This window comes from Vidua macroura, chromosome 7 (assembly GCF_024509145.1).
Source record: "Vidua macroura isolate BioBank_ID:100142 chromosome 7, ASM2450914v1, whole genome shotgun sequence".
In the NCBI taxonomy this organism is placed as follows: domain Eukaryota; kingdom Metazoa; phylum Chordata; class Aves; order Passeriformes; family Viduidae; genus Vidua; species Vidua macroura.
Genome location: NC_071577.1, coordinates 7,934,237 through 7,960,531, shown reverse-complemented (window position 1 = coordinate 7,960,531; position 26,295 = coordinate 7,934,237). Strand labels below are relative to the sequence as shown.

At 49.4% G+C, this 26,295-nt stretch overlaps 1 protein-coding gene across 1 annotated transcript in view; it reads right to left on the bottom strand.

The window, feature by feature from the left end:
- Window positions 1-10,646: 10,646 nt before the first annotated feature.
- The window catches only part of SLX9 (SLX9 ribosome biogenesis factor), a 39,901-nt gene continuing 24,252 nt past the window's right edge, over window positions 10,647-26,295 (bottom strand). Inside the window, exons 3-6 of the mRNA XM_053982944.1 lie at window positions 18,383-18,451; window positions 15,180-15,333; window positions 12,637-12,705; window positions 10,647-11,276 (exon numbers count right to left, since the gene is read on the bottom strand). Coding sequence (XP_053838919.1) covers window positions 11,150-11,276; window positions 12,637-12,705; window positions 15,180-15,333; window positions 18,383-18,451 — 419 coding nt within the window. The 3' untranslated portion in view covers window positions 10,647-11,149. The remainder of the gene's footprint in view (window positions 11,277-12,636; window positions 12,706-15,179; window positions 15,334-18,382; window positions 18,452-26,295) is intronic.

Genomic DNA, 26,295 nt, shown 5'->3' with positions numbered 1-26,295 from the left:
GAGCCCCGCGGCGGCCCCGCTGCGCCGCCGCCGCCGCGGCTCCGTGCGCGCGCCGCCGCCGACGTGCAGGCCGCGCCGGGCCCGCCAGCGGCGCGAGCCCCGCGCGCGCGGGGGCGGGGCCGCGGGCGGCCCCGTCATTCCCAATTGGCGGGGCTGAGCGCGAGCGGGGGCGGGGCCGAGGGCGCTCGCGCGCGGCGGAGATGGCAACGGGGAGGCGAGGGGCGGGGCCGGCCGCCGGGAGGAGCGGCGCTGATTGGGCGAGCGGGGGGGCGGGGCCGGCCCGGGGGCGGGGCCGAGCGGTGCACGGTTCGCGCCCGCAGCCCCCCGACCCGCAGCCCGTCCCCCCCGCACCCGGCACCCCGCACCCCCGAGAGCCCGCACCCCCACCCCGCACCCGGCACCCCGCACCCCCGAGAGCCCGCACCCCCACCCCGCACCCGGCACCCCGCACCCCCGAGAGCCCGCACCCCCACCCCGCACCCGGCACCCCGCACACCCGAGAGCCCGCACCCCCACCCCGCACCCGGCACCCCGCACCCCCGAGAGCCCGCACCCCCACCCCGCACCCGGCACCCCGCACACCCGAGAGCCCGCACCCCCACCCCGCACCCGGCACCCCGCACCCGGCATCCCGCATCCCGCACACCCGAGAGCCCGCAGGGGAGGGGCTCCCGGCCCAGCCTCCACTGCCGGGGCACCCGGCACCCCTGAGCCTCTGCCATTCCAACGTCATCCGGGATGCGGTGTCCGTGTCCCAGTGCATCCCTCCACGCCAGGATGAGAAGGCCAAGCAGTGTTTTCCAGAAAGCGGTGGGAGATCTCCACCCAAACACCGTCAGTCAAGTTCATCAGTGCTCCCACCACGCATATGGCTCTGGTGTTAGAGCTTCGTCCTCCGGCGGAACGGGGGATCCAAAAAGGATGAAATAACTGCTTTGAACCTCGGCTGTTTGTGACAGCAGGCTTAGAACGAAGGTGTGTGGTCACCTAGGGAGCAGGTTTCTGACTCGCATTTTGCTCTTGACATAGAATCCCGGAATGGATTAGGTTGGAAGGGACCTTAAAGCTCATCCCATTTCATCCTCTGCCAGGGGCAGGGACATCTTCCACTCTTTGCACCAAGCCCTGTCCAAATTGGCCTGGAACACTTCAGGGATGGGGCAACCACAGCTTCTCTGGGCAACCTGTGCCAGGGCCTCACTACCCTCACAGCCACGAATTTTGTCCCAGTATCCAGTTTAAACCTACTCTCTGTCAGTGTAAAACCACTGCAGGTCATTGCAGTTTAAAGACACCTGCAGGTCCTGAGCCCAGCTCAGCCCATGGGATGCTGCAGGACACAGAGGAATGCAATGCTGGCCTCGCTCTCCCCAGTTTTAGTGGCTCAGGGTCTTTACCCCACCAGGAACTGGGATTCAGGCTTGCAAAAGCCAATTCAGGCTTGCAGCCTGGTATCACTCCTCATCTCTGCCCTTCAGAGCACTTTCATCGTGTCCCAAAATCTCACTCCTGGCCACAGTTGCCTACAGGCATCAACTGGTCAGAGAAATCTTAACTTTCCCAGCCTTCTGTGCCTTTGAGGTTACCTGACCACCTTTTCAGTGAAGGAATTTTTCCTAATATCCAATCCAAACCTCCCCTGGTACAGCTCGAGGCCGTTTCCTACGGTCCTGGATATGTGCTGACACGTGTTGCTGCATCAAGCACCACGGCATTGCTAAAACTTGGTGCTGAGAACTCTGTGTGCTTTCTCACCTGTTTCTCCAGAGTGTTTAGGTGGGGAGACCCACATTACCACGTCCCTTCAGTGCCCAGCACGGGCTCCAGGTGCAGCACTGAGTGGCTCGTGGCTTCTTCCTTCTCCCCCAGTTCCTGGTGAGGTAAAGATCCATGCAGGCATTCACAGGGAGGGCAAAGAGGACCAACACAAAAGCCAGTGCTGGAAACAACAGCCTATTTTTATACTTCCTTGTCTCACGGCACCGCCCTTTGCCTCTGCCCTGCTCAGGAGCAGCAGCAAAAACGGGCAGGCAGCTTTTGGCTGCTGATGCCTTCACCTCTGGGAATGCCTGTCTGTGTTTTCTTATCCCATTTTACACTCAGGAAATTTAACACTAACTACTGCATTTTTCCCTTGCCTTAGGATCAGCAGTGAAGCCAGGGAACAAAACCACTTTCCTCAGTTCCACCTGTGTGTCACCAAAGTGGTTGTATCCCACCAGGACGGTGGGAAAATCACTGCCAGACACAATCCTGTGCCGTGTGCTCTGGGATGGTCCTGCCTGAGCTGGGAGGTTGGACCAGGTGACCCTTTGTGGTCCGTTCCAACCTGACCCCAAAATGTGGCAGGGACAAGGGTGGGGTGGGAGGCACAGCGTGTTCCCAGGCTCCTCATCCTGCTTAATGGCAGACCCAGCTCCAGCATGGATTAGCTGGCTCCCTGCCACTGTGGAATGAAAGGGGCTCCCTCCCCAACCAGCCCTGGCCTTGCTGAGCTGAGCCACTGTGACTCAGCTGCTGGTGCTTATGAAACATCACAGTTTTCCAAGTAATTCAAAACTTGCTGTGGGTTTTTTTTGGGTTTTTTTTTTTTTTATTGGTTGGGTTTTTTGGCTTGGTTTGTTTTCTGTAAACCCACTTTAATAAATGAATGGCTCTTTAACAATGTTTTTTTCATCAAAGTCCAGGGAAATTGGAAATATTGGGCAGTCCCTCAATAGAAGTGACCATGTCGCATTTCAAACACCACAAGTCAAAAGCAGCTTCACGGTTTCCACACTCTGACAGTGATTTTCCACCTCAGGGAAACACGATTTGCAAACTGGTCTTGCTCCTTGGGGTCCCCACATGTGCTGAACACATCCCTGTGTGCTGGTCCTGGTGCACAGCTCTGCAAGGATTTGGATGGATTCTCCATCCCACATCCACCGTACGGCAGACACACCTTGCAGCCAGCACACCACTTCCTACAGACCTGCTTTCAGAGTCCTTAACCTCACCTGAGGATGTGGTGGATGCACTGCCAGACCCAGCACCTCCTCCACCATTCTGTGCCACCAACCCAACAGAAGCTGCATCCCTGAAAAGCCCTGGCAGCAGATCCAAGCTTAGGAGTTTCTCCCTGCTGTCGCCATATGATCCTCAGCGGGGCAGCTGCCAAGCCTGGGGAACCTGTTTCCAAATCTATGCTGCAAAAAGAAGGAGGGAGGATGTTTAACCCATTCCTTGCCGAGTGGCACGCTGGCAGTCCTGTGGAAGGACAGTGGCATTGTCACCGGGGTGGTGGCTGCTGCTGTAGGACAACTGGGGAGTGTAGCTGCCTAATCAAAGATCCAACTGCTTCACAGATGGTCTGTAACAGGAATTTCTAAGGCCAGCACATGCTTCAAGGCAGTCTGGCAGCTCCTCTTGCAGTAACCTGCTTGTGTAGACCCCTGAACAATGCTGAGGTGTGTCCTCATGCCTACCCGGCGTCCTGAGCTGGGTCTACAGGCAGGATGGTGATGCCAGACTGCCTGTGAGCAAACAGATCGGATGACAGCCAAGCAGAGTGCCCTGCCTGATGTCATCCAAGGGAAGAGCTGGGTCAGGGCAGCCTCAAAATGGACAGGCCCCCACACTGGGCTGGGAACACATCCTAAAGACAGGGATCTCCATCCACAGGGAACTCCATCCTGAGGGGTGGAGGAAGAATGACATCCAATGCAATTTTGCACGAGCACCAATGGTCCTGGTCTTTTCACCCCACCAGCAGGGACTCCACTGCAGTACAGGGCAGAGGAAGGACTCTGGCTCCCCCTCATCCTCTCACACCCCCAGGCTGGGCAGCCACAGGCATGGGGCTGTGTGGTGCCACCCATGGCAAAATGTGCCCTTGGGGTCACACTGAGCAGGCAGGATCAGACACCAAAATGCAAAACTGCCTTGGGGACAGTCTAAGCACTGCCCAGCAACAGGTGATGAATCAATCTGCTCAGTGGTTCCATACAAGGCCAATTTTTAAACCATGAGCATCCAGAGAGGTTCTGGTCATGGCAGAGGAGCTCCAATGTAGGCTGGCTGTTACTGCTCAGCTGCAAGGCCCTGGCACCAAGACAGACTGAGCTGAACTTTTGTGGAATTGTGACAAGGAGTGGTCAAAAAAAAAAAAAAAAAAAAAAAAAAAAAAAAAAAAAAAAAAAAAAAAAAAAAAAAAAGTAAAGTTAACATTGGGAATTAGGAGAAGGAAAAACTGGAAACAAGACCCAGCAAATGCTATTCAAGTACAAGAACATCTCCAGCTCAAAAATCCCAAGACATCTGAGAAGCTGGAAAAAAGCTGGAAAATGGAAAAGGATTGTTTGAATTGGTTCACCACTTCTGTTTACACTGGTCACCACCAGCAGCAGCATCCAGAACTCACCCCAGGTGCCTGCAACATCCACTGCTTGTCTGATGCACCTGCATTGCACACTGAGCAATGATGAGTGTCCCAGTGTTCTCTTGGAGCCCACCACCAACATCAGACATTGTGGGCACAGCACCCCTGAAAGCTCTACCTTTACACAGAGGGCTTAAAGGTGGGTGGAGAAACATCAGCAGAGCTGTAAGAGTTAAGTGTCTTCCCAAAGTTAACACCTCCTGCTCCCAAAGCAAAGGGAGGCAGGCAGGGGTTGTTTTGCCAGTGAAGTGGAAGGTGTTTAGATGAACCATCACATTGGTGAGCAGTGATTACATGTACCCAGGACAGCTGTTAAGTGTATCCAAAACAGCTGTAAACACAGCCACGCTCCCTCTGCCCAGAGCGCCAACACAGCTCCAGGCCGTGGCACCAGGGATGTGGATGTGCTCATAAACCCATCAGGCTGTCTGGGCTTGCAGCCCTCGCAGCTGGAGGCACTGATGCCCCCTGGCCCTGTCCCACAGCAGGGCTCTGAGCAGCCCCCTTCCTCCCTGCGGAGAGCGGGGAACCAGGAGCAGCAGCATCCCCCAGGGAAACAATTCTTCTTGCCTGTCCCCTTCCGTGGGTTGGCTTCTGTCCATCAACCCCTCAAACAGTTCCTGCTAAAGCTGGACAAACCACACTTCAAATACAGATCAAGTGCTCGGCTGAGAACCGTCTGTCCATGTCTGTCCATCCCCCTCACCCCCAGGCTGGCTGAGCTGGGTGCCTGCCCCGGGGTGATTATCTCTTCCTTCATCTCCTTCACTTGGGAGGATATCCTGGTATCATCTGCTTTTACCTGCTCGGGGCCTGACATTTGTTCCATTTCCAGCACCTTCCTGTTTGGGACATTTCTTTGTCTAAGCTTCCTCTCCTACTTGAGTTGCTGAAACCAAGTCCAGGGAGCATCAGGCAAACAATGTATTGCACACCACTGTCAACATCCTCCACAGCAAACTGCATCCTACCCACTCCTTGAGCAGACAGACCAGCAGCAACCCCCCTGGTCATGGCTTACGCAGTCTCAAAGAGAACCTGCACTGCATTCAACCACAGAAGTTCTCAGTTTAGGAACACTGAGCATGGATCCAGACTCCACTCCTCACTGCCCACCATCAGGGACAACTGTGGCTCCCCAGATGTTTGGGGATGATGAGCCACAAGGAGCAGACACAGCAGACCTGTATGGTTCATGTACAAATCACACTGAGTTCAAACAAGGTCACCAACACACCCCATCTGGCACAGAACACCAATCGTTAAAGCAGACAGAAACCCTTAGATAATATTTTATGCATCCTACTTGTAATCAAGCAGTCTGGAAAATCTCAGAGAATCCAGATGCAAAGGTCTAAATCTTAAAAACGCTGATGGCAAGGCACTGTGTTTTGTTTGCACTATTTAAATATGTTTGCACATATTTAACTTATTTCGTAAGGAAATTTGAATTGGTTAAGGAAAAAAAAAGACACCACAAAAATCCTTGTCCCCCTGTCAGCAATACCACTCCTGATGCCAATCCCAGTTTGGATTGCCAGAGCACCCAATGAGGCATCAGGACCAGACAGAGAGAAACCACAGAGCCACACACCAGCTGCCTCTCCCAGAAAAAAAAGTCTGACCAGCATTAAATTGCTCATCAAACTAAAAACACAAAGCCAGGTTTAATGCCTCACATAAAGCAACCATGGTGCAGAGCACAATCAGCAGATCCCAGATAATTATCTCATTGGGAAGAGTCAGCATGCAGGGCATGGCTTTCCCTTGCAAGGAAATGATGAGTATGGAGATAAGGGTGATCCAATTAACTGGACTTTATAGGGATTTCAAAATGGTATGTGGCAATGCTCTTAAGCACTTAAAGAATACCCAAAAGCTCTTAAAGAAACTCAGCTGCCATGGGATAAGAGGTAGAGCCCTCCTGGGATTAGTAACTGGTGAAAGGTCAGGAAGCAAAGAGCAGGAACAGGACTGCACCTCTCAAGGGAAGGTCTGCTGCATCCCACCTGAGTGCTCTGAAAAGGCCAGGACACAGCACTGTGACAGCACAACCATGCAGGATGGCCACCAAGGGCAGTGCTACCAACAGACAAAGGCAAAAATGGTAAAACCCGTTCTTCTGGGGGCAGGGACAAGTGGGGTTGAGCTCTGAAGCAAAGGCTGGATCAGGTGATTCACCTCTGCCCCTCTCTTATGCAACATCTCAAGGAAAGGAGCTGCTGGTGCCAATCTCATCTGCTTCCAAAACCATCACGCAGCTCAAATTTACATGCAGTTGTATTTCCTTGGTTCCCTGAGGCTGCTCCTGCAAGAACCCACCTGGGTTGGTTCCAGAGGTAAATAAAGGGCAAAAGAAACAGACACAAGTGTGGGAAATATAAGGATGAGCCAGGGAAGAGGGCATCTGGGAAAGGAAATAATCCCACACCGGGAAAAACACTCACTGCACGTGCTGGAGCATGCAAGAGTGGCAAAAAGTCAGCAGTGCCAAGTCTCTGCTCTGCCAGCCACTTTCTAGGCCAGAAGGAGCAGGACACACTGGAGTTTCTGGAGCTCCCTGAGTGCTGGGTCAGCCACATTGCCCACAGTGAGACTGTTGAGGACCGTCACCATGGCTGGAGGGGTCTGCTGGCACCTGCAGCCATGTCCCTGGCAAGGTGCCCCAGGCAGACTCTCCTGTGGGCTGGGGTGTGACTGGTGACATGCAAGATTATGGAAAGGTAAGGAGTGCAGGTCTTTTTTGTGAGCTGGGAGACAACTCCTCACCCCCAGACAGCAAACCTACAGATACTCCCCCAAATGACCCATGGAGGCTCAAAGCTCAGACTGAGCAGTGGCTGTGGTGAGGAAATGCAGGGGAAGGCAGTCAGTCCTGCTGTGCCCTAGCCAGGGAGCAGAGGAGAGCAACCATACTGCAGCAGAGACCCAATGCTCCCAATATTCCCACTGCTCCTCACCAGCTGCCACTGGCACCCTAAGTACAGAGTAAGAAGTGCAGCTGAGGGCTGGAGTTGCATGAGCCAGGGCCTGCTCTCAGCTGGAGAACCTGGGAGTCACCTCAAGGAGCCCATGGCAGCCCCACTGCTCCCAGCCAGCACTTGGGACAAGCTGTCTGGAGCCCAGCAGCCACAAGGTTTCCGCAGCAGCCTGGGAGGCAGCCAGCTCCACCCCAATACCCGCAGCACCAGCACATGCCTCAGTGCCAGGGCTGGCAGGGCTGGCAAAAGCCATCTCACACGCTTAGCTAGCTCCAGGGGATCAAAGAAAGCCACGGGCACATCAGGCAGCTCATGGCTTCAAACAGAGTGTAAGCAAAAGTGCTCTCGACCCAGCAAAAGCCACATTTTCCATAGGCAAAGGGGACTTGGATGAGGTCTGTAAGGAAAACTTTCTAGGGCAGACAAGCCAGCGAGCGGAAGGAAGAAGGACGTAGGCTATGTGCTCACAACCCAAGGGATTTCCTTGGGTTAGGCTGTGTCTGTGACTCACTGCACCTTTCCAGGCTGTGCTGCTGCTCTGATGCAAGCCCTGCTCCAGCAGGAACCAGCCAACGGGCCATCGCAGGTACCACGGAGAAATGTGGGAGTAGTAAGAGCAGGGATATTAAAAAAATATCCCTGCACACCAACAACACTACCCAGGAGCTGATGGGAAGGGAGAATCCCCTTCCACCCACTGCTTTGTGTGTAGCTGAAAATACCCACTGGTACCACCAGATGGACAGGATACCCTGGCTCCCACTTGCAGACACAGCTCTATGAACAGCCTTCAAAGGCGAAATCCCCAACAAGAAAGAGAACAGCTCAAAAAAGTAGCCCCAAATTTCTCCAGTGCCGAGCTGAGATGCATTCACTGCTTACTCACTTCTTGCCAAGTCTGGAGCTGCTGGGTTGGGCCCCCACCCACCCCTCTGGCACAACTACTCCATACAGCTTGGAAGCTATTTTTTTCCCACCCTGCTATCTAAAAAAGAAAAAAAAAAAAAAAAGGCGTGAAAGCTTTTATCATCCTGAAAACATGCCAGCTGCGAAGGCGACTCTGTGTCTCAGACGCCTGTTTCCTGGCAGATTTTAAGTCCTTTGCTCAACTGCTCGGATGGCGGGGGCAGGAGATGCCTGCAGCAGCAGGCTGTGAACTGGAGCTCTAAACACTCACATGTTTAACTGCTGCTATATTGCTGGGGGACCAACAATTCCAAACAGTGGGCTCAGAGCTACACACACAGCCAAGTGGGCGCCGGCCCATCCAAGGGCCACCAGCCTGGGCACAGGAGGTACTGAGGGGGGTCATGGCCCAACACCCCCATGTGGGGACAGCTACCAGGCAGTAAAAAGGGAGGGGATCACCCTGCTCTACCAGATCAGTCACCCCTTCACTTCCCACATAATGAGGCTTCACCCCTGTTGGCTCCCAGAGGTTTCAAGGGAAAGAATGGGACCCAGCAAACAGGCTGAGCAAGGAAAAAGTGCTGGACAACTCCACTGTTGGTGCCCAAATCTCCAGTGACCAGCTCTGGCTGTAGCCACCCAAAGGTGCTGGGAAATCCACAAACAGCCTGAGGGGTAGGGACCCCACCTTGGTGCCACCCCAGAAAGACCTACACACAGAGCCCTTCATGACAGTGATGCCTTTGGGGGCTCCAAGTGCTTGGAGCTGGTTTTGCAGAGGTATATCCAAGTTTTGACTACAACCCAAGGATTTTTCCATACCACCTCACGTCATTACCAGAGTGGGGAGTAGGGACTCTCTGGCTTGCAGTCAAAGAAAAACATAGCAGCATTGTCTGCCCTCCTTCATTGTCTCAGGGTCTGGGCAAGCATTTCTCCACATCAATCACCCCCTCTTTTGTACTCTTGTTATTAATATTGTTGCTGTTACTGTTCCTTTTCTTATCTCATTGCTGTTTCCAGTTTTCCATCCTCCTTCGTACTTAGAATCACAGAATAAGAGAATTATACAATGGTTTGGGTTGGAAAGGACCTTAAAGCTCATCCAGCTCCTGCCACGGGCACAAACACTTTACACTAGACCAGGTTGTTCCAAGCAGTGTCCAAACTGACCTTAAACACTCCCAGGGATGGGGCAGCCACAGCTTCTCTGGGCAACCTGTGCCAGGGCCTCAGCAGCCTCATAGGGAACAATTTCTTCCCAATATCCCAATATCTAACCCAGCCCTCTGGCACTGTGAAGCCATTCCTCCTTGTCCTGGTCCTCCAGGCCCTTGGCCACAGCCCCTGTCCTGCTCTCTCTGAAGCCTCTATAGGCATTGCGGGGGGGGGCTCAGTCTCCCCAGAGCTTTCTCTTGTTCAAGGCTGAACAATCTCAATTCTTGGATGTCTTTGCCTTCTTCATCTCCCACCTTCTCTCCCTTTTCTGCACAAGAATGGCTGCACCTGGGGCTGGCCAGCCTGAGAGCAACAGAATGGAGGATGGGACAGAGTCAGCATCTCTCTCTCCGTGGCCTCTGCCAGCAGGAAGCTCCTGCCAGGCCCTGTGGGAAGAGGAGTGGCATTTGTCTAACAGGCAGAGTCAGCGACAGCGTCTGCACTGCCAGAGCCAAGAGGCACCAGACAAAACCTTTGTTCAACAGTGCCAGCCCAGAGAGAGAACAGCAGCAGCAGTACTACTGAGGCACGACAAGTATGATCAAGGTGCCAGCCACCTCCACTGAAGCTGGTTTCAGGCACTAACTTGGGTCAGAGTCAACTGCAGCAGGCTGCTTTCCCAAGGTTAAGAAGCATCAGTTAAACTATTTTTATGGTTCAAAAGACAGCACTGGTATTTTTAGGTGTCAAATTGGGATCATGTCTAATAGGGAATGGCCCTGCCTTCAGTTGTGCCCCATAAAAATTCACTGGGGTTTTGTGAACATTGGTGTTTGGTAAAGGAAATGCCTGCTCCAGAGGTTCCCAATCCCAAAAATAACTGGCTGAAGTTCACAGCCTGCAGGCTGGACAAGTTTTGGGATGCTTCCTACAGGGCAGGCCAAACAGGACACAAAGGCCAAAAGGGATGAGCATCACTCACAGGAAGCCCCTCCAGGGCAGGAGGAAGGCAAGTCTCTGAGTTAGACATGATCTGCAGTTATTTGTCATTGCTTGTAGCAGTCTCCTGATTCACTGCACACATGGAAAGAACAATTATTTTAAGTCATTTTTTTAGAGAAATAAATAAACTCATATTTCAATCCCTATTTACCAAAACAAAAGCCAGACAAACTCTGTGCTGTATGAAAGTATGTTTATTCCAGAGCTAAATTTCTCACAGAAAACATTCTCTATGAACAGCAGCACTGGTCATGACAAACTCCAAAAGCCTCCTGGGCCCCAGGGCATGGAATCCTGAACCATCCCAACAGAGCAAGCAAGAACCCCTTCTCAGAGTTGTCAGAAAGAGGGGGGGAAGAATGACAGAAAACAGATACATGGCCACTTGGCACAATTTCAGAAATCATACCTGCTCACAAGAAGAGCAAATGTATGAAGACACTTTGCAGGGAGATTAATGCCTGCACAAGAATCTCACAGAGCACCCTGCTCTGTGCAGACTGCCTGTAAAGGAGCAGCTGCCCCTGCCAGGAGAGAGCTGCATTATTCCTGCAGACAGAAAGCAGGGCTCTTGGTTTTCATCATCTGCTGAACTGCTTCCAAGGGCCCAAGTGGCTGGGACGTCGTGCCAGGGACGTGTTCCTCTGCAGCCTGTGCATGTCTGGGCCCAGCTGAAGCTCTAAAGGGGTTCCCCTTCTTCCCCCTGCCTCAGCCTCTCGGAGAGGTGCTTGCTGATGGCCAGGAGGGGGTTGGCTCTGTACTGGGGATCGGTGATAACCTCTTGAAAGCGAGCCACTTCCTCCTCTCTGAGGAAAGAAAAGTAACACACCAGTTCTCCAAGTGCCTCATGTGAAAGGAACTGAGCAGATAAGGACCAAGTCATAAAGTAGCAGATTTCTGTTGAGACAGAGTGATCCTGAGTGTAAATCTCAGAGAAAGACAGTGAAAGAATAAACCTAATTTAGCCAAGGGCAAAGCTCGAATTGCTGCCAGCTCCATGGGAGCCAGGGACTTTGATCTCATGCCACAGAGACACAAACAATCATGACAGTGTCCAGCATCACTTGGGAATGGCTTTTTTTAGAGCTTTCCCCTAGTAAACCAGAAACAAGAGACTGTGGATCTGGTGAATCACCAGGAATGAAAATGCCTTCAGACTGCACCAGCACAACGCCAAATTCTCTTTAGAGAGCTCCTCTACTGACTCTCTTTATTGCTGAACACTGAGCCTTGGTAATCCTACATGCAACACTAGCTGGGCACCATGGGAAGAGCGTGACAGAATTACCTCTGCATGCCTGGTCACAGCTGCTTCCTGGGGAAATGGCCTCGTCTCAAAAAGCAAGCAAGCAGGGAGGGACAAGAACAGAGCAGGAGTATAAAAAAAACCCTGTGAGTTTTCACACAGCCACATCCACTACAGCATCCTCATCTCCCCCAGACTGCCAGGCTCTCCACAGCCTCGCCAGACAAGCACTTGGTAGCGCTCAGCTACTTCCCTCCCCTTCAATGCTCCTGCCAGAGAAACAGAGAGAGGAGCCAATGCTCCTGAAGCTTGGCTTGGGGTATTAAGGTGAGACTTAGGGAACCTCTCATCCAAACTAATACCTTGGGAAAGAAACCTCAAGACCTTCCTGCAAACTTTTTCCCTCCCAAGAAGCACAGACTTGCCAGACCACCAAAAGCAAAGCAAGGCAGAACTGAGAGAGAAAGGCATCCCAGCACCAACACAGGCTTGTTTCTGACAGCAAAGGTATTCATGGAGAGCAGTGCTGCATCTGTAGCCTGTTCAGCCTCAGTTTGAAGCTGAATGGCTCAAAACTGACAGAAATCCAGGAAACAAGAAAGCAAACAGTGCCAGATCACAGAGCCTAGCCCCAGGAGAGTTGTGTTGAGGGAAAATGAAATTCTTGATGCCACTATAAACTATCCAACAGATAGGGAATAAGAAGTTGCCAGACTAAGTCCAGGAGTTACTTGGACACATTTAAGCTCTCCATCCTTATTGATATTCAAAAGCCATGTGGACTTGGGTCTTGAGCAACCAGTTCTAGGTGACCCTGCCTGAGCACGAGGCATGGATGAGGTGACCCCCACAGATCCCTTCCAGTCTCAACCATTCCGTGAGGCTCAGCAGGAATTGGACACTGAAAACTAGGTACTTACAGGAGCTGATGTTTCTGAGCTTGTTTCATCAGACAGAAGTCTGCTGGTTCTGCCTTTGCTTTTATGTGGCTATGGAGAGAAAAAAACAAAATAAGTGAGTGTTAGAGCATTAATTTAGCAATGGCTGTGTAGATGGAAAGAGTCCAGGGATTCTGCGTCTGCCTTTCCAGAAAGGACAGGTAATTAATTGTCCTGCATGGAAATTCTCCTGAAAGGCAATTATTTCCATAGCCAGGCACCACAGGGAAATGCAAACTCCTTCCACCCAAGGCTGAGAGAGCAGGAGGCATTACAGGAAAACCAGATCGCTCAGAGCCAGCACTGGTCATTAGCTGTCCGTGCCCAGATCACTTTCTGCTTATCACTGACCCCCAGGTCAAACTGATCCCATTGCTTAGAACAAAGACTCCATGGAACCTCCCCTCCCCACCACATGTGTCACCTCTGCACAGCTCATGTTCCCTCCTGCTGACACCACAGAGCTCCAGCCCCCACAGCCACCCACTACAGGGAGTGCCAGGGATGCTCAGCAAGAGGAGGGAGCAGCCAGCCCTGCTCTGGTTCCTGCAGTGGGATCACTGGGATATAACATGCTATAATGCAGGGTGGTGCACTGTGTGCAGAAGAGGCACAGCAGCAGATACAGATCTGCCATCTCTCTATGCATTCCTTATTCCTGGGCAAAGTCCAAGGAGACCAGGGGTGTAATACCATCCCTCGTGACGCCCGATGCCAAGCAGCAGCAGAGATTTACCACAAAGCCAGCACTAAGCCCCAGCAAGGGACACACAGGAAGCACAGAGATTGCTTTTGGGACTTGTGGTGCACAAGAGGAGCTGCTGGTAGAACTGGACATTAAGGAAAGGAGAAGAAATTTCCATGTTTCGGGATTACACAGATAGGAAAGTTAACAGAAGAAAGAGGCTGGGAAAAGGCTCTGCCTCTGTGGGGTAGCTCCTCCCCAGTTTGCCCTGAAGCAGACCCCAGCACACAGGCCAAGGGGGAGAAAGAGAGCCTGCATCCCACCTCTCTGTTGGAGCAGGGATCAAGAAGGAATATTCCCATACTGGTGGGCACTGGGGGCTATGGCCACCCCCACTTGATCTGCCCCAAAGGTCAGGAAACACAACAATTTCTCACCTCCTCTTCAAGACAGCAGGATCTGGTCTCTTGTTACAGTGACCTCCCCTTCCTACTTCCCTCTCTGGCATGCTACCCTCCATCCTCTTATACTGCCTTTATTTCCCCCAGTCTTCCTTTTTTCTTACTCCCCTTGCCTCACATTCCTTCACGTCACTCATTTCCATCACTCACTTCTATTCAATCAGTTCCTGCTCATTTTCCTCTCCTCTCCCTCCCCTCATTTTTAACGGCTCAGCACAGGAACAACTCCTGGTCCTAGTTTGCCTGGAATGCTCACAGAAGCTCCAGAAAATCCGTCCTCAAGCTGGATGGCAGCCCTTGGTCACCAGAGCAGGGCTTGCCAAATCTGTGTGTGCCACCAAGTCACCCTGGCAGTCCCTTCAGAGGTGAGCAGCTCTGCAGAGGGTGACAAAGCCTAAAGGAAAGTTATCCTGGAGTACATTTCCTGCTGGATTTCCCCTCGAAATCACCAGCATGCTGCCTGTTCACTTGGACCCTGTTAGCAGCTCAGCTTCATTACACTTCATTGCCTTCATTCATTATAAAGCAGAATAAAAACCTCCCTGTAATGCGCTTTTACCCTGCAGGAGATCAAATTCCTGGAGAATCTAATCTTTTATTAATACTGCTGACAAATCACCAGAGTATTACCCTTCCTTTCTGTAATGATTCAAATCCTATAAAGGCCTCCTCTGATTATTTCAAACACTCCTATACAGACATTCAGGAAGCCAGAAGCCAGCAAGGGGAAGAGGAGCCTGTAGCTCCTCCATGGCAGTACCAAGGGGGACTGGTTTGGGGTGAGCAGGTCACAGGCAGGGTAGGTGACATCATCCCATGTCAAACTCCCTCCTCACCTGTGCCAACTTGGGCTTCTAAAAGGAGAGACTTTTGGCAAAGGTCTGAGATAGGGAGAGACGGAGCTGACAGTGCACAGGGAACAGCCAACTCAGCCATGCTCTTGGCCGAAGACACACTACAAAACAAAGATTCTGGCCACAGCACAAAGGCTTGAAGTGCCTCAGGACAAAGCCTGGATGAAGGCCTGGAAGGATGGAATATCAGGCTGCAACACCACAAGACGAGGTTATCAGGTGAGCTCAGCAGCATTACAACGTGGACATCTACGTGCCACTCCTGCAACTCCCAGGACATCTGGGTGCTCCCAGCCTGTCTCATGCCAAGCCTCATCCAAGCAATATGGTTCCCCTCTTAGCTGTGGGTTCAGACACATTTCATCTTCTTTTCTTGTGCCAAGTGAAGCATAAAAATGGTTAAAATAGAGTTGTGAACGAGACCCTGTTCTCCTGACCGTGGCCTGCAGCTACAAGCTGAGCTGAAGGCCCCTTCACCCCACAGGAAGAAGGGAAATACATAGCCCATCTCCAAATGGCACATACCTTTTGAGAGGCTTCCTTCCCCTGCCACCTGTGCTCAGGTAAGAGAGCTCAGGCAGGGCTTCCATCAAGGGCTGCATGTCTCCCACCACAGGTGTTGCTTTCCGCTTCGCTTCAGCTTTTTGCTTTTGCTTGGCCATCTTCACACTTTCTATTTCTGTGTCAGAAACAAGGCATTACTGGAAGAAGGGGAAACACCTGCAGGAGATAACCCTTGAGCTAAGAAATTCATAAGTTGTTTTACCATTTACAACAAGCCAGAAGTGATTTAAACCAGGGAAAAAAATGAACGAAATGCAGCTGGGTCACTCCCTCCATTGATGTATTTGCTTGTAACTATGTACATCCCTTCTGACATTGCAATGGGAAGTGAAATTCCCAGATTTTGTCTGTTTCCATCCCTTACACTGTTCATTGCTCACATCAAAACAGCAGTCCTGGTGTGGCAAAAACCACACTGAGCTTGCATAGAATTGGGGAACGAGAGGGGAAGGGACAACCCAAATACAGTCAACTGGCCTTAAACAGGCACAGCCCCCTCTCTGTGTTGCTGTTGGGACCAAACAAGAGTCTCCTAGCACAGAAAAGATGGGCTTAATGTCACTTGTTTACTTAGTCTGAAGCGAGTTGAGGCTCCACCTTCATGACTCACTGTGGAGTGCAAGCAGTCAGATGCTGGATAAACTGGACCCTTGGAAAAGCACTGCACCGAGTGGCAGATGCACAAGGCTTTTCTCAGGACCAGGTTTCCCAGTCTCCCAGCAGCAGCTCTGACAAGAGTGTGGGCACAGAAAGCTGCACAAATGTTACATTTGTCTCCTTCTTTCTCTTAGGAGGTAAAAGCCACAGGCTTCTGCCTCAGTCCTTGAGGCTCCCTGACGTGGCAGCGAGTCCCACAGCTACCCACACTTCTCAGAGCCAGCAGCTTCCAGGTGAGCACCAGCAGAATGTGTCCTTTAGGACAGCCCAAAAAAGCCCAGCACTGCTACAGGCCTCCAGCTGAACTCCAAGATGCCTCACATGACCCACAAGTCCCTCGGACAACTGCAAGGATGAGCTTCAGTGCTGAGCTACCAACTCCTTGTGTGGACATGAGTGTGCCAGAAGCCACAGGGCTGAGCTGGTGACACAGGGAGGCCAACAGCTCCTTGGCAGCATGGCCACAGAAGCCAGAAGTATTTTTGGTGGGAGCACAAAAGCAGCCAGTCCCACTTACAGACCACAATCCTGGGTCTAATCCTGCTCCCACAGTCAAGGAAGCAGAACTCAAATTCAGTGGCTGCTCCTTTAATGCCTTCGCCTTGCTTGTTCTCCAACTCAGCTGAGTCGAAGAGCAACAGATTTTCATGAACTGCAGTTCTGCTGTACATGGATGTTTGTGACAAATCAGGATTGGAAACACTTCTCCTCACAGCAATCCCTGCCAAGAACACAGCTTTCTGTTCTGCATTACTTCTTTTTTTGGTCTGGCTTTATGAAGCTGACTACTTCAGTGCTTTCATAAACAGTATGTGCTGAAAATTTTCAGACACCTGATTCTGCACAAACATCCCAAATTCTTTTCCTATGAAGTCTTGTTCATCTGAGGAGCCATGCAATATATGTATTTTTAAATGTGCATACTTCTAATGTCTGAAGCATTACAGAAGTTTTTTCCCCTCTCCAGTCTCTCCTAAGATTACTTATTGGAATGGAAGAAAGTTTTGCATTTGCACTACTGGGCTGATCTTTGGTTCCCAGGGTCTTGGCATCCAGTGTCACAAAAGCAGCCCTGGGACAAGAAGAAACAACAAACTCAGATTTAGGAAAACAGAGATGTAGTGATAACTTCAGCAGTCCAAGCTGGGTTCTCTTTTGGGGGACAGAAAGCTCTTTCTCCACAAGAACTGGCAGAGGTTTTAGGTACTTCTGTGCCTGCAAAGCACTTCTAACATCTAGTATCTCCTAAGACAGATAATTTAGCCTGGAGTTTACTGTCTTAGTGTTCTCCTCAAAGCAACAACACTGCATTTCACTCGTATTCCCTCATCTCAGTAATTTCAGAGCCAAGAGAAAGGGAAAGAGGCCACAGCAGGGCCAAAATAGCACTCATGATCTTGGGAAAGACTGATGCTACAAAGGCATCAAGAGGGCTGGATTAAGACCATGTAGGGATCCTGCTCCCAGGCTTTTCCAAAGCAGCTGACCTTGACTAGCACAGCCATCTGTGTTGTGTGTCCAAGCAAGATGTCCAGGCACTCAGCAGCTGTTGGCTGCTGTTGGTTGTTTGGGAGGAGGTCTCCTTCACACTCATGCGTGTGAAATTCATACCTTTTTATCTAAGAACAGCCAGACACACCTTGAGTGCAGCTGGTGCAATCAAAGGTTAATGAACTTGGGCTCAGAGCTCAGGCACACAGATCATTTGGTGTAGCAGAAAGCCACTTCCTTCTGTCCCTAACACAGTCTGTGTCCAACTCTGTTGGGCAAGAAGGTGTTAGGAGAAAAGCCTGTCCCAAGAACAGCTTCAGGCGACACAAGGAATCCCTCTGCCACACTGGGTACGACAGCATAGTCCCCTACTATGCTAAGGCACTCAAAGCAAAAACAGGAAAAGAGAAGCATTTCTGCCATGGGCTGAGTTTGTTTAGCTCATATTTCAGTGCCTCGAGAAAGGCCAGACTGTCTGGTAAGTGGGTTCACTGACCTGTAGCATGTGGGAAAGAGCAGTAACACAGCCAGCAGTGTCCAGAGTTCTCCCTTACTGAGGGGGCAGGAGAGCCCACTGTAGGGTCTCACCACAGAGGTTTGGGATTAGCTGGTGGCAGCATGGAGCTCAGCTCCAGCCTGTCCTGCCATCCCCATGGCTCCTGGGTGAGGAGGAGCTCCACTAGACAGCTACTCACATCTGTACCAGAGTTTTGTAAGATGGAAAAATATGCTAAACTTACATGGGCACAGTGCCCTTCTGGATAAACAAAGGGTTTATATAGTCACATATATTACACATATATTACACATGGTGAAAAATCAAAAGTAGAACTGGAGCAATGACTAAGTCTGAGTGCTAAACACTGAGAAACAATACCTGGAACTTCTATTCCAGTGCTGGGGAGGAATGAAGATTTCTGAGAAGCATTCAGCTTCTTCCAGCACTGTCACCAAACCCAGAGTACAGAGATCCATCAGAACTATGCTCTGTGATATCATGTCACAAGAATACTCACTCTGCAGCCATCTTTCCTTCCTCAACTTCATCTTCTCTTTTTTGGAAAGTATTGTTTTTTCTTCCAAACCTAGAAGAGAAGAGACATGAGATGGAGCCTGGCTCCTGCATAACAGATTCTGTTCAACCCTTGATGCTTTTGAACTTGCTGGCATGGCAGGCAGGCTGCAGGCAGATCCAGAGGCTACCCTGCACCCCAACTTTTAGCCAAACAACTCAAATCTGCCTCGCTGTGAGTTAAAAAACAAGAAACAAATAAGTAGATCAGATCATCAGCATAGGATCACAGAATGGTATGGATTGGAAAGGACCTCAAAGCTCATCCCATTTCAAACCTCCCTGCTGTGGGCCCCAGAACAGCTTGTTCCAAGCCCCATTCAACCTGGTCTTGAACACTTCCAGGGATGGGGCAGCCACAGCTCCTCTGGGCAACTTGTGCCAGGGCCTCCCCACCCTCACAAGGAGAAATTTCTGAAATATATCCAGGGCAGCCCTAAGGAGTAGCTGGTCACTAGCAGCTTGTAGAAAAGACTAGTACCTACTATTTACCAAATTCAGGATTGGAAAGCAGCTGTTGAGCACTGATATCCAATATAAAGTAAAATACTATCACAAATATTTTTACTGGAGATCTGTTGCAACTACTACAAAATTATATCTTACCTCATGTGTTTAAAACAAAATTGACTTTAGCCAACTTTTCTCCTGAAATGTGCTGGAAATACCAGAATTCCAATGGAGTAACAAGCTCCCCAAAGATCATGCCATTCACTTTAGTTTATTCTTAAGTCTGGGGAAGAAAAAGTACACCGTTTTTTCCCCTCCCCAAAAGAAAGAGAAGAAAGGAATTCAATACAATTATGAAAACAACTCACTAAGGATAACTTATCTGAAGCTACAGATCCTTTAGGATAATTTAAACAAAAGCATCCTTTAATAATTTCTTAAGAACAGAACAAACCTGCTGGGGCTAAGGCTACCTTCCCATAAAACTAACAATCACCACCATGTTTTGAGTTTCTAAGACAAGGAGAATGAAGCTGGAGCTTCCACAGCCTCATTTCCCAGAAAAATAAATTCCCAAAAAGCACTTACCACATTTGTTGTGGTATAAAAGCAGATGCTGAAAGAACAAATTGCATGGTCCAATAACCAACTCTGAGTTACGCCCACCCCATCACCCCACATTTCTGTGGTTTCAGGGGAAAAAAAGGATGAATTGTAGTCAATTATCACATACATATTATTATTATTATTATGGAATTATTATCCCACCCCAATGATCTCCAGAAGGCTGCCTGTACAGGACACCACAGCTGCTCCAGCCTGCCCAAATTTCAGCCATGGCAATGCTGGGAAGATCTGCCCCTCATCTGGAAACACACTCATGACTTCACTGGAAAAACATCGCCTGGCAGCATTTGTTAATGAAAATAAAAAGGCCCAATTCAGCCAGCTGGCCAACTCTAGTAATAACAGCAATTCAGGTCTGGGTTGGTGTTTTTTTTTCCCCAAAACAGTAGTGGAATATTTAAGGAAACACAAAAGCTGTTTTCCTGGCAGGAACCCAACCTTGCTGCTGGCTGGGGGAAGGTGGCCACAGATAACCAGAGGGTGCCTGAGGGAAAGGAGCTGCATCCCTCCTGTTCCAGCAGCCAGTTCCTGCCCTTTTCCATCACTTGGCTCCCTAGACACTCCTATTTCCATATCCTAGCCTGCCCTCAGAAGGCAGTTCAGCTGCTTGAAGGTGCAAAGTTGTGTTTGGCAGCTTCCAGCTGCAATGTCGAGTGCCAAAACCGCTGGAAAGCCACTGGAGAACAGCGAAGGCAGAATTTAGCTAGTTAATTAACAGCACAGACTGTCCCCAAGGTAGCCTTTTATTTTTATTTAGCTTGCAAGCACCTCTGAGATCAAGCCAAAGCACAGCTCCATTTTAATTATTTTCCTGTGAAATCAGAAGGGTTTGAATCCCCCTCTCCAGCCCATTCCACAGGTAATTTAACAACACTTGCCTTTGAAACCCTATGCATGGAGCAAAGGTGAGCAAACTCCATTACATCAGCTAAGGGAAAGGTGAGCAAACCCCATCACATTAGCTAAGGATAATTTCCATACTGTAAACTTGACAATTATTTGTTTTAGCAAGAACATTTCTTGCTTTTTTCTTCTTTTTTTTTCTTTCTTCCCTCTGATCTGTGCAGTACAAGACATGCCAGATACAAACAAGTTAAAAAAAAACACAATAGCTTTTTGCCAACTACATCAAGCATTTGGTACTACTCCTGGCAATCCTCAGGATCCTGCTTTCATGACAGAGAAGCAAATTTTTGAGGATGGCTTCCTTAATTTCAGAAATCTTGAGGGTTTTTTGGTAAAGGACTCAGACTAAAAATAAAAATAGAATATATATATATATACCCACACATATATATATGTGACTATTTTTCATAAAGAACTTCTTAGACTAGATATATCTATAAATCCTACCTTAGAAATCCCCATTTTATCCTTTCTAGGCATTCAGAAAGAAGCTGGAGTGAGTTAAAGCTGTAACACTACAGGCTTCCCTGCCCCAAGATCCCACTATTTAATTTTGGCTCTGCAGCCAAGAGGGTTTGACAGTTCCAGGAAACTACATTACTTGGAGCATTTGGCCATTACCAGAAATATTCAACAAACCTGTGCAATGCCACATGGACAGAGGAGGGTCCTTCAGCACCAGGCATTTGCTCCCCGCTGCAAAGCTCCTCCTGGAGCTTCATTAAGAAGTGACATGTAACATTAATTAATATTCCAAAACCCCAATGATACATAACAGTAAAGCTGCTGCTGCTCAAAACATAGTATTTTGGCAAACTGAAGTTAAATAACAACAGATGTTTTAATTTTAGCTTCAGTTGTGTAACAGCAACAATGAGCATATGCCTACAGCTGTGGGATGAGTTAATGAAGGAAGTCAGACTACATCCAAAAGCAGAATATTGGGTGTGGTTTGGGGTTGTTTTTTAAAATTACATAGTGTCACTTGTAAATTGTGCAGTGCTCTTGTCCAGTGGAAGAGCCTGGGAAATGGTAAGGACAGTCTCCTGGGGCACACACAACAGTGCTGTGACCTGGCAGCTGTCAGTGCACGACCCCTGAAGGTGTTCTTATTCCTCTAGGAACAGAGTTGAGGGACAACACGGGCCAGGCAAAAAGCCAGCCAAGAGGTCCTCTGGCAGAGAGGATGCTCCACAGCTCCCTGCCCTCATCCCAGTCAGTGACCTCCAGCTGCACTGCTCCCAAAAGCACTGATGCACAGGGGTCACCAGCGTGAGCAAGGCTTGGGAGTGGCAAGGACAGAGGCAGGGGGCTGTATCCAAGCTCTTTGTCCTCCTGCTGTTGGGGGGGACCCCAGCTTGGCACCTGTATGTGGGCACAGAAAACCCATTTGGGTTTTGCCCAGTCCAAGCCCTGCTGCATCCTGAGCAGGCTTGGGATCCAGTGTTGGAGGAAAAGGTGCCAGCTCCTGCTGGGCCAGGGCAGGTTTCTCCATGGATACAGCATTTGCTTTTCATGATCTAAAACAAGCTACATTATTTTTGTTCACACTTAATAATTACACCAGCACGCACACACTCTTCCTGCCCCAAGGTGGAAGGTGTGAGAAACGACCCTCACTTTTAAAATTTTCAAAAGGTTTATTAAACCATGACAAAAATTACAACAAAGGACTGAATAAGGAAAAATCACAGCACAGGGAGCCCTCCCTTGACTACCAGCCACGTGGCTTCTCTACAAAATAGATGCTCTGCTTTTTTATATCTTTAGCTCCTCTGCTTTTTTATATCTTTAGCTCCTCTGAAAGTTTTGTCAGTCAACTCTTTCCCTGCCATCCATTGGTGGAGACTACTCTTTACATCTTGATTAGAGGTCAGGTATTGTGATGCTACATCCTGGTAACAAGCCAGCCTCCTCTAAATGTCTTGACTACTAAGACTTTTACAAGGGATGGAATGACATATCACAATAACATTACTATACATCTATATAATATCTATCTCTTAATTGTGAGAGCCAACTATTACATTAGTTATCTATAACAAAGGCATCCTACAAAAAGTGGGATCTGCATTCTCTGCCCCTTCAGATCCCCTGGTTATGTGAAGCAAAGCCTACTTCCAAGCCTGGCTTCCCACTGGAAACCCAGAGCAGCAGTGCAGCTCGTGTCCTCACACCAAGGTCATGGCTCTGTCAGGCCTGGTAAACATCCCCAGGCTCCAAGCAGCCCCAGCAAGGACACAAGGCCTCCCAGGGCAGCCCAGGGCACCCTCAGCTCACACAGAAGCACACAAGTGATGCTCCATTAGAGGGGGGAGCACATCCCCTCAGGAGGTGACCGGGAAGTCACAACGTGCACAGCAGTCTGTGAAAGGTGACCTCAAAGTCTGTCCTTATACACGGTGTCTAAAGTGCTGCTGGCACACTCAGACCCTTCCACAAGGTAAAAGCACCTCCATCTCCTCCTCTGCACAAGGCCTTGCCCATTTTAGGTCCTCATCCTTCCTCAGCAGCCCTCCCCAGAAGAGAGGCTGCCCTTCAGAGGCTCAGTCACACACAGGCACAGAGAGGATGCTCAAGGTGGCCCAGTGTGTCACTGCTCCTAAAGCCACTTGTGCAGCTGAAGGTTATTTTTATAACCAAGGCTGAAATGCCACAGGGAACCCAGATTGCTGAGCCAAGGACTGCAGAATGCCTTGTCTAAGACAGAAGCTTGGTATTGCTATTTCAGGCTCAGGGAATCAAGGAAATCATAGAATGGTTTGGGCTAGAAGGGACCTTAAAGACTAACGCATTACAAACCCCTGCCATGGGGAAAAGAAAAAGAAGAAAGGAAGGAAAAAAAAAAAAAAAAAGGACAGGTCTCAGTACTCCCTGACGTGGAAAACTTCAAAGCCCACAAAACAAATGCAGAAAGGCTCACCCACAGACAGATGCCCTGAGAAACACATGCCATGTCAGGGACTTTCCAAGACCAGGTGTGATCTCCTTCAAGCAACAGGGCTTTCCAGCTTTGGGAGAATGAGTCTGCTTACAAGAAAAGATATTTCAACCCCCCAACACCCTTTTCCATGTACATGCAACAAAGGTGTGTACATTTCTTCCAACGAAAGAGTTCTCCAAAAGTATCATAAATTACACAGTGCAAATGTTTTCATTTGTCAAGGAATACCTTGGCAAAGAAGTTGACTTTTTCCTTGCTGTCACTGGCATATATTTGCTCTCTGTGCAGCCCCATAAACAATTTAAATACCTGTGATCACAGTGGATTTAATTTTATGCCCAGTAGTTCTCAGCAAGCTCTTCTGCAGCTTCCAGACTTACAAAAGGTCACTCATCCACAACAGCAGCAGAGGCTACAGCATCAGTGCACCAGCCCTGGAAGCATTCAAAAGGTGTGTGGATGTGGCACTTGGGGACATGGCTTAGGGGCACACCTGGCAGTGCAGGAGGAATGGTGGGATTCAGTCTTAGAGAGCTTTTCTAACCTTAACAATTCTATGAGTGTATGAATGGCAAAGCCTTCTTGCAGTCAAGCTGGTACAGGCAGCTGTAGGTCTGCAGCAACCTCGGATTTTCCACACTCAGCCAAGAAATCTGACTATTCCTGCCTGAACACTGTGAGCAGAGAAACCCCACCAGAGGCTCCTGAGGGCAACTGCACAGCCCCAGCCCCCCTGAAGAGAGGAGAACCAACCATGCTTTCTTTGCTTTCACCACTCCATATTTAAGCCCAAGAGAAACATCTCCAAGAAGTGCAGACAGTGGAGCTGAGGCCAAATGCTGCTTCAGGCAGCACCAGGGAAGCCTGGACCCTCCCTCACCCAGAGGAAACAACACTGACTGGCTCAAGATATTCCTCAAGAACAAAAATTGGCAAGCCTGTACAGTGGTATTAAGCATTGCCATCCAGTTAAGGCAGCTTCCTCTGCTGCAATTCAGACATAGCAGCAAATGTAGGAATGCATATATATATATATATATATATATATATATATATATGGAGATATACATATATATCCATATATATTCCTCAAGATCAGACTCTTGGGGGAAAGCTTCCCTGGGAGCACAGGCAATCCTCACTTCCCCAAAGACCAGCTTTCCCAGAGGTGCAGCACCCAGCTCCAGCAGAAGTTCTGCAGATAAGCAACACGTGACCCTCCTTGGGATTACACCCACTATAGCTGCAGGTCTGACAGGATCTGTAACACCTCTGTCCCACATCTGGATGTGTGAGGCCACATGTGGAGTGATGGGTCCCCTCCTGGGCTCCCCAGGACTAGGGAGACACACACTTGGGGGAGTTAATCCAGGTACAGGCCACTAAGATGATTAAGGAACTGGAGTGTCTTTTACTTAAGGAGAGGCTGAGACAGCTTGAAAAGAGGCCTAAAGGAAATCCTATAAATGTGCATAATACCTGACAGAAAGGAAGAAGATGAGGGAGACAGACTATTCCCAGTGGTGCTCAGTGACAAGAGACAAGGAGCACACAGTGAACCACTTGTTTTTGGGACAATTTTTATGATTTTTTTCAACTGTCAGGAGGTTATGGAGTCCCCAGATCTCCACCAATGGAAACATTCAAAACCTGACTACACACAGTCCTAAACAACCTGCTTTATCTGATCAAAGTGGACCACCAAAGTAGATTCCAGTGAGTCTGCAGCACAATTTGGACAGTTAGCAAGAGTCCTTTCACAGAGGATAAAAATTTATATTTTAGCAACAGAGATGCACGCACCATAGCTATTTGTGTGGATGTTGTAGTTTCAATAAAGGGCAGGGAGAAGAACAGAACACCATTTCTATAAATGCTTGAACAGCAACCAATCTCTGGAATGAGATTTATTCTGAGACCAGGAGTAATTCATGTTTACCAATGGGTAAATTCTCTCCTTAGGGCTCACTAAGGGAGGCAGAATACTGAAACATTGCTATGCTTTTTGACAATGCCTTGCAGGCCTACATTTGAAAGAGATTTTCCCCAAAATATCCTTTCCTTTCCTGCTAATAAGATTACCTTTGACTATCCTATCCTTTGAGAAGCTTTAAAAATCAGTAGTTCAGTATCTCTGCAGTATTACACAGTAAAAGATCTAGATCTGAAATAGTTACACTATTGGATTTTATCTGGTGCTTCTTGTTTATGCAAAAAGCAAGAACAGTTTACCTTAATTTCCTTGTCTTTTGACTGCATATTAGCTAGCAGACAATTAAACTGGCAATCCCTAGGGAAGTTTTCCATCTCCAGCCACTGGTTCCTATAACCCCTCTCATACTGTTTTTGGCACCTGGTGTTTCTTTTACCTATGCCTTCATATATGCTCTTGCAGCACCTTAGGGGAGGCAGCTCTGCTCAGCTGTACTTGTTAGTACATTCCCAATGGATGGATTCAGTGGAGACACTGAATTTTATCACAGAATCACAGAATGATTGGGTTGGAAGGGCCCTTAAAGATCATCTAGCTCCAACCACACCTGCCTCAGGCAGCATTTTATGCTGCATTTCCCCTCAAAGCCAAAGCTGTGGCTTGATGGGGTGCTGGGGAAAGGTGAGAGAGCAGACAAAAATAGAGAAGAGAGGGGGAACAAAACATGGATTGAAAGATGCTCAGAGGACAGAGGGACAAAAGCACAGAGGGACAGACTTCCCAGGCAGACAAATATGTCACTGTCAGGTGCCACTGCAGCGCTGGCAGCAGACCAGCTGCACACAGGAGGAGGTATGAGACATCACCCAGAACGAGCTGTGGAGTTGTTTCTGTTTCTCAGGGATTACAGCAAACACCAGGATCTATTACAGGCAGAGCCCCACCTTCCCCCCACTCTCCCACACACAATACATTCCATGGATTCATTTGTCTCTTT